General features: G+C 38.5%; 1 protein-coding gene across 1 annotated transcript; it reads left to right on the top strand.

Moving 5' to 3' along the window:
- Positions 1 to 2267: 2267 nt before the first annotated feature.
- Positions 2268 to 2702, top strand: LOC121859131 (eukaryotic peptide chain release factor subunit 1-1-like; the record flags this gene model as incomplete). The annotated part of the gene is made up of 1 exon (XM_042355852.1): positions 2268 to 2702. A coding segment is annotated over one exon (435 nt), but the record flags the coding sequence as incomplete, so codon positions are not given.
- Between the last annotated feature and the right edge of the window lie 6701 nt (positions 2703 to 9403).

The raw sequence follows: 9403 nt of genomic DNA, 5'->3' as shown, positions 1-9403 counted from the left end.
TACTACAGCATCTTAACTACTACTACTACAGCATCTTAACTACTACTACTACAGCATCTTAACTACTACTACTACAACATCTTTACTATATTACTACAGCATCTTAACTACTACAACGTCTTTACTATATTACTATAGCATCTTAACTACTACTACTACAACATCTTAACTACTACTACTACAATGTCTTTACTATATTACTACAGCATCTTAACTACTACTACTACTACAACATCTTAACTACTACTACTACAATGTCTTTACTATATTACTACAGCATTTTAACTACTACTACTACGACATCTTTACTATATTACTATAGCATCTTAACTACTACTACTACAGCATCTTAACTACTACTACTACAGCATCTTAACTACTACTACTACAACATCTTTACTATATTACTACGGCATCTTAACTACTACTACTACTACTACAAATATTTTTACTATATTACTATAGCATCTTTTAACTACTACAACATCTTTAACTACTACTAATACTACTACAACGTCTTTACTATATTACTATAGCATCTTAACTACTACTACTACAACATCTTAACTACTACTACTACAATGTCTTTACTATATTACTATAGCATCTTAACTACTACTACTACAACATCTTAACTACTACTACTACAATGTCTTTACTATATTACTACAGCATCTTAACTACTACTACTACAACATCTTAACTACTACTACTACAATGTCTTTACTATATTACTACAGCATCTTAACTACTACTACTACAACATCTTAACTACTACTACTACAATGTCGTTACTATATTACTACAACATCTTAACTACTACTACTACAACATCTTAACTACTACTACTACAATGTCTTTACTATATTACTACAGCATCTTAACTACTACTACTACAACGTCTTTACTATATTACTATAGCATCTTAACTACTAATACTACAGCATCTTAACTACTACTACTACAACATCTTTACTATATTACTATAGCATCTTAACTACTACAACATCTTAACTACTACTACTACAACATCTTAACTACTACTACTACAGCATCTTAACTACTACTACCACTACAATATCTTTACTATATTACTACAACATCTTAACTACTACTACTACAACATCTTAACTACTACTACTACAGCATCTTAACTACTACTACCACTACAATATCTTTACTATATTACTACAGCATCTTAACTACTACTACTACAACATCTTTACTACTACTACAACATCTTTACTATATTACTATAGCATCTTAACTACTACAACATCTTAACTACTACTACTACAGCATCTTAACTACTACTACCACTACAATATCTTTACTATATTACTACAGCATCTTAACTACTACTACTACAACATCTTAACTACTACTACTACAACATCTTAACTACTACTACCACTACAATATCTTTACTATATTACTACAGCATCTTAACTACTACTACTGCAACATCTTAACTACTACTACCACTACAATATCTTTACTATATTACTACAGCATCTTAACTACTACTACTACAACATCTTAACTACTACTACCACTACAATGTCTTTACTATATTACTACAGCATCTTAACTACTACTACTACTACAATGTCTTTACTATTACTATAATGTCTTTACTATCTTGCTACAGCATTTCTACTGCTACTACAATATGTTCACTATATTACTACAGCATCTCAACTTCTACTGCTACTACTATACTATAACATGTTCAGTATGAAGCTGAGGAACAAAATTCCAACCTCACTTTTTTATATTTTGTAATCTCTCCCTAAATTTCAAGTTTAGGTCACCAGACGAACCAGATATTAATATTATTATTACTTTCAAAATGGATCGGGTTCAACTTGTCCAATTCAGAGAAGCTCTCAAGGAGTTGGAGAATCTGGAGGCTCTCCGGACTTCGTCTGTATTAAGCCTTCACCTCCCATCATCTTCCTCCCTGATACTCGTCAAAAATAGAATCGAGGATGAACAAAGCCGCGCGGCCAACATAAAGTCCGTTTCCAACCGCTCTTCAGTGCAAGAAGCACTGAAGAGCGCTGTGGATATGCTATCCACAGTCAATGCCATGCCACCCCATGGGCTTTTAGTGTTTTACGGCCAATCAGTTCTCAACAAAGCAACCGGCGAGGTGAGTCGCCTTCGCCGGACGTTAACACCTCCTCAACCAGTTCAAGAATTTAAATACGATGTCAGCAAGACATTCTCCACGCACTCACTGCACCAATTACTCATCTCCCAAGAGGGAGGCGTTGGCTACATCGTCATCGATGGGTCAGCGGTTGCCCTTGGAACGCTCTCTGAAAATGGACTAAAAGTCCACCACCATGAGAACGTGGATATTCCAAAAAAGCACGGCAGAGGTGGCCAGTCCGCTCCCAGGTTCCAGCGCATCCGCCTGGAAAAGAGACAATTGCTGGTGAAGAAAGTAATTGCTCTCAGCGAAGATTATTTTCTGAATGAAAATAAGGCGACCGTGCAGGTTCAGGCCCTGGTGGTAGGGGGTCCTGGTCAGCTGAAGGACCAATTGGTTGAGCGTCTCCCTCAGCTCTTGAAGAGTGCTGTAAGATCTGTAATAAACACCTCATACTCCGGCCGTCAAGGTCTGAGGGAGGCCATCAATGGCACACGGGACCTCCGCCAGCACATGCTTTTGGAAAAGTCTAACACTGTCCTCAGTTCCATATTTGAAAAACTCAGGGTCGATGAACCGGACATGGTCTGCTTTGGTGATGAAGTTCGAGCGGCCATGGAGGATGGTGCCGTCAAAGTTGTCGTGCTATGGGATGAGTCCCCTGAACTCGCCTATTTTACAGAAAACTGTCACGAGGGGACTGAGTTAATGGCGATACCCAACACAACAAATAATACCCAAATGCTTATAAGCACGTTTGGGGGGATAGCGGCCTTAAATAAATACCCAAGAGCCGTCCCAAACGAAGAAGAGGCCGAGTGAGGCAAAAAAAAAAATAAAAGAAAAAAAAATAAATAAATAGAAAAAAAAATAAAAAAAAATAAAAAATGTAAAAAATAAAATAAAATAATGTTTATTTTTATTTTTTATAAATAACAGGACTTTTCTTACTAAAACTAGTCGTTCTCAAATAGCCACTTAAAATGTACCAAAATGAACTTCACATAAGAAAGTAAACACCACCATTAACATTTCATTACAATAACAAACAATATCTTCCTTTCACTCCTATGATATACCTTACTTTAATACATATTATACATATCAATGTATAGTCAATAATATCCAAAACTATTACTCTTTATCTTTATTTCACTAAACCTAATGAATATATACAGTGAGCGTAGGTAACAACCTATTAAATATATATAGTGAGCGTAGGTAATACATCTAGCAAACCAAAAGAATTACACAAAAGATAAGTATCTAAACTAAGACAATGTTAACTAATTATCACTGGGACACTAACCTAACCTAACCTAACCTAACCTAACCTAACCTAACCTAACCTAACCTAACCTAACCTAACCTAACCTAACCTAACCTAACCTAACCTAACCTAGCCTAACATAACATAATGTTACGGTCGTCCCCCTATTGTATTTAGTTTCTGTTGTTTCCCGTTTTTCTTTAGAATCGAATTTCAAAGCCCATGGTAAAGACTTTGAAAAAGTTCTTGATTATTTTATATAAGTATGTATACTAGTATTTGTTTCATTATGTAAACTTTGTAGAATGTATTCTTATTTTTTATACAGTTAAGAAAGACTGTAAGAAGCAGTTGTGAAGCATAAAAGGAATTAGAAATTATATGTTGATGAAACAAGAAAGCATTGGAACATTGTTTTGGTTCTGGTGGCTCTCTCTGTAGCTAGGTTGAGGATTGGAGGGTCAACCTTGTGTGGTGCACATTTATCTATTATTTTCTAGGCAATCTTGGATAATTGTGGTGTTAACTAAAGTGCAATATGTTCATTATAGTCTAAAGAATATTATAGCAGTGAGAGAGTATTGTGTTTGGTGGAGGTAACATTATTCTGAGTGAATTGATTTGCGGCCTTTTGAACTGACTATACATCCTCTAGTGCAGTGGTTCTTAACCTTTTTTGAGTCACGGACCCCTTTGGGAATCTGGTGAAAGCTATGGACCTAGAAAAATGCACATAAGCACATAAACGCAACTTTGCATGTAAACATGATAAAACCATATTATGATAGAAACTCTACAGAAAATGATATGAATAACAAGGTGAATTGTCTATGTGTTAGGTCTGATGATGAAAAGATGATAGATGAAAGTGAAGATATGAAGTTGGGGAGATGTGAAAATAACTGTTAAATAATTCAGGTGTGATGAATAATTTAGAAAAGAAACTTCATCATTTAGGAACTGAGAAGAGAAATCAAATCATACAAATTATACATGAGTTTAGGCCTTTGTTTTCTGATGTTCCTTGGAGAACTGAGGTATTACGGCATGATGTTGAGGCTGAGAATACAACACCCATTAAGCAACACCCATATAGAGTGACTCCTAAGATGAGAGAGATAATGAGACAAGAAGTACAGTATATGGTTGATAATGAAATGACTGAAAGAAGTAACAGCCCTTGGAGTTCACTCTGTGTATTGGTGACTAAACCTGATGGTATTTCATATAGATTTTGTACTGATTACAGAAAAGTAAATACAGTAATGTAACCAAAGCTGACTCATATCCTATTCCTAGAGTGGATGATTGTACTGACCAAATAGGAGATGCTAAATTTGTAACTAAGATGGATTTGTTGAAAGGATATTGGGAAGTACCACTGACTGAAAGAGCAAAAGAAATGTCTTCATTTGTGACTATGGAAGATTTATATCAGCATAAAGTGTTACCCTTTGGTATGAAAACAGCGGTAGTACTTTCCAGAGATTAGTTAATCAAGTATTGTATGATGTTAAAGGTTGTTCTGTGTGTATAGATGATATTGTACTGTATTAAAAAACTTGGGAAGAACATTTGTATTTAATTAGAGAAGTATTTAACAAATTGAATCAAGCAAACTTGACTGTAAACCTTGTGAAGAGTGAATTTGCTGTAGAATATCTAGGTTATATTGTTGGTCAGGGAAGTGTCAAACCAATTAATGCTAAGGTGGAAAGTACTGTGAAATTTCTTGCACCTACAAATAGAAGAGAATTATTAAGATTTCTGGGTATGAGTGGATATTATCGTAGGTTTTGTAAAAACTTTTCAACCATTGCTTTACCATTAACCAATCTGTTGCCAAAGAAAGTCAAATTTGTGTGGAGTGTTCATTGTGATGACGCGTTTAAAAAATTGAAACAGATACTTATAAGTGCACCCATACTTTTTACTGTAAATTATGATAAACCGTTTAAATTGTATGTAGATGCTAGTGATTATGGAGCTGGTGGAGTTTTAATGCAAGAGAAAGATGATGTTGAGTATCCTAGGTAGAAGGCAAGTGGTGGAGAGAGAGAGAGAGAGAGAGAGAGAGAGAGAGAGCCTGGAGGCTTCGACCGTATTTCCTCGTGTAAAGGACTGAGGATGAGCTTATGATTGGCGAGGATTATATGGGTGTGGAAGGTGGGATGGGGAGGCGAACGAAGATTTGTAGGAAGACGAGATGAGTGAGGAAAAGGGGAAGAAAAGGAGGAAATATCGACCCCAAGACTGTGTGGCTTACCATGAATTGGGTGTCCATCCTTCAAAGACAGCGTAAGGATGAAGCTATGAAGGATAGATGAAGCCGAAGGAGTCGGATAAAGGGGGAGAAGGCGTGTCCAAGAGAACAGAATTCACTACACAGTTTGGGCCTGGGTCTCACTCGCTGGATGGTGATGGTAAGGTTGTCTTGGGTTGGGTGTAACGTTATTGGAATTTTCTTGCCGACTATCTCTTTGAATTATAGTTTTCTTTAGAGACCAGTAGCTCTGTATATCTCTATCTCTCACGCACGCACACACACACACACACACACACACACACACACACACACACACACACACACACACACACACACACACGCACGCACACACACACACACACACACACACACACACACACACACACACACGACTTAGTTCATTACCTCTCCGTCACATTCTATAATCATGAGATTCTGAATTACTTTTTTTCCCTATTCACAAAAAAAAAACATTCTTTTACCCCCTTCTCTTGTCCTACCTTCCTCCTCCCCTAGTTCCTGATCCCAGTGACAGGAGCCATTTCCTGGTTGGCGAAGGGAAAGAGATGCAGTTAAAAAAAAAATAGATGCCGTGGAGTTTGTGTCAAGGGGAGAAGATTTACGCAAGATAAGGTGTGTTTCCTCTGGTGCTGGAGGATTGGTACAAAGATACGATTAAAGAACATCTAAACACTATACTACACCACATAGAAACTACAATTATATCCCATAACATCACACAACACCACACTACACCCATAACACCACACTTTAACACACAACACCACTTTAGTTTTTATGTTTAAAGTAGCAGCAGACGACATGTTAATGTTAATGAAGAGAAACCAGAAGTTGATATATACCAATCTATTCTCATTTACTCAACGTGTAAGTAAAGACGTTATTTTTGTAACTATTAGTAAGAGATGAATGAGATTATCAAGGTACATTATTTTATGAGGGTGGAAATGACAACAGATTTGCTTACCTTTCATATTCTCTCTCTCTTTCTCTCTCTCTCTCTCTCTCTCTCTCTTTAATCTATACCCCCTTCTCTGCCTTCATCTCTCCATACACAGATACACCAGTACATTCCCTGTAGATAGTATCAGGGCGAAATTCATATCATAACACGAGCCAATACTTCAGTGTAGCTCCCTCCCTCCTTCCTTACCTTCTTTCTTCTCTTCCTCCCTTCCTACCTCCCTCCCTTATTCCTTACCTACTTCTCTTCTCTCTTACCTCCCTCCCTCCCTTCTTACCTCCCTCCCTTCCTCCTTTCTTACCTCCCTCTCTCCCTCCCTCCACCCTTACCTCTCTTCTTACTTCCCTCCCTATTTCTCTCCCTCCCTCCTTACCTCTCTCCCCCCTACCACACACACACACATCAGTACACGATATCACAACAAACTTCAAAACTTCCACCATAAGACTGTAACTTCGAATGCCTGTTTCCTGCCCGTCTGGCTTTCCATGTTTACTTATGCCAGAAGAATTTACATAATCTGTTGCTCGGCTCTGGTTAAGTCATCGTTTGTGTCCGGAAATATTGTGACTCACTCGGCTGAACTTGTCGGAGGAGAGTGACGTAATTTGGTACTTGTGGGCAAATAACTCTCCGTCTGTCTCTGTTTACGTGTCCCCCGTAGATTGTATATGTCTTTTGTAAGTCACTCCATATGTGCGTCCATGCGCGTGCTTCCGTATATTGCATGCGTGTGTCTGCGTTATCGATTTAAACGGTATTTCTCACTCACTCACACTCAATACGCTTTCTCTCTTTCCATTTGTTTTTTTTCTCTCTCTCTCTCTCTCTCTCTCTCCCACTTGACGAGAAGAAGCATAGACTATCAAACTCCGCCAGCAGCATCCACTTACACCTCACTTCTCAATACTTAAGTGGCCACGGGAAGATGCTTACACACTATGTCTCCCATTCTCCCGACTGACTCTGATTATGAAGGAAGAGGAGGAAGGGGGGTAGGAGATAGAGGAGGAGGGTATGAAGTAGAGGAGGTAGGAGGATGTGGAGGAGGAGGATGTGGAAGAGAAGGAGGCGAGGGCGGGGCTATTATCTTCTTTTCCCTTTCTTCATTTCCTCCTCTTCCTTCCCCGTCTTCTCCTCGTTTTTCTCCCTCGTTTCTCCTCATTTCTCACCTTCTTATTCTCTCTATTATCTACACTCTTCCTCCTCCAATCCTTCAATATCCTCTTCTTTCCATTACCCTTTTCCTTCTTTCACTTTCCGCATCCCCCTTCCTTTTTCTTCATCATTCGTTTTTCTCTCCCTCAGTCCTCCTCCTCCTACTTTACCCCCGTTCTCTTCCTCTCTCCTCCCTCCTTCCTGTTCTTTCCACCTGCCCCATCTTCCCTTTGCTCTCCTTTTCCTCTTCAGGTTATCTTATTTGGTCTCTCCTGTACACTTAACTTCACATTCAATCATCAATATAATCGTCCTCATGAATTGTTTTTGTAAATTTTTAATCTAGACGGTGAAAATTTGGTAAAATTCCCCCCAAATTAATACAATATACATTAAATGAACTTGTGTATTGAGTGTATTGAGGTGAATACCATTCCCCCAATGTCCTTTTTCGTCTGTATCACATAACATATTCAGCTCTTTGATCTACGAACACTCGCTCTTTCAAATATTGTAAACAAGAATGACAGATTTATTGGTGATACTCATTATTGCTGACGTGTGCTATAGTGGGAACGTGTTGGAATACTAATTGCAATATTATCAAACGTATGAATGTATTTACATTGATATAACACGTCTATTGACACTGATGTACTACATGTTATATACAAATGAAAGTATAACAGTTAAGGCGCATGATCAACTTCAAATCACACACACACACACACACACACACACAAAATTACAAAGGAAATCCCCCTTCACCCCCGCCTCACACGAAGAGGAAAAATGAAAAATTATCGAAGCCTTGAGATATCTTACGTCCACCAGTCCTCTCGGTGAATCTTGCAGTCAACAAGTCCATCTCATCTGCATCAAATCTCTGGGGAGGTCATATATCCAACCATCCCTTCTCCGGGAGATTCTTGACACCGGACACGCCGCCCCGAGGACATGTGACAAATAGGATATCATTAGAGAGGGCGACACGAGTGCTGTGGCAGTCGGACACATTTACCCTAAGTTATGTTCCACGAACCAGCGACCCCGGCAGGAGACGCTGAGAGGACCTGAGATTGTTTTCTGACTATAAATCTCCCGACAGACGACTGGAGGTCAAAACTTTTGGAGCTTCTAAACTTGAAAAAAAACTGGAGGTAATCTTGTGGCCGAAGTGAGGACTGGGTGAAGATGTTTTTTTTTAGTTTAACAAATTTATTGGCAGAGCTTGTAGTACAGTTTGGCTATTATGAGTAATTCAGTCAGGTCTTGACACTGAGGGTGGTATCACATCTCACTGCCACGCAGGACGGACGTTCATACATAAAGAAATACATCATATTCATTAACAGCTATATACACTATCGTGGTCCTAAATGCTATCTGGCCGCTGGAGGAGGCCCTAAAGATGCCCTGGGCCTGTAATATGACCTTAAAGACTCCCAATATTAATATCACGGCCCATAAGAGCCCCTGATCCTGTCTCATGACTCACACACTCCCCCATACTGTAAATTCTTCATCCACAGCTAAAAAAAAAGTCAGAAAAAACACATTGGTTGC

This window comes from Homarus americanus, unplaced genomic scaffold (genome assembly GCF_018991925.1).
Source record: "Homarus americanus isolate GMGI-L3 unplaced genomic scaffold, GMGI_Hamer_2.0 scaffold47283, whole genome shotgun sequence".
Classification (NCBI taxonomy): domain Eukaryota; kingdom Metazoa; phylum Arthropoda; class Malacostraca; order Decapoda; family Nephropidae; genus Homarus; species Homarus americanus.
Note: the sequence above shows the minus strand (reverse complement) of the source record. Positions and strands in the feature narration are given on the sequence as shown.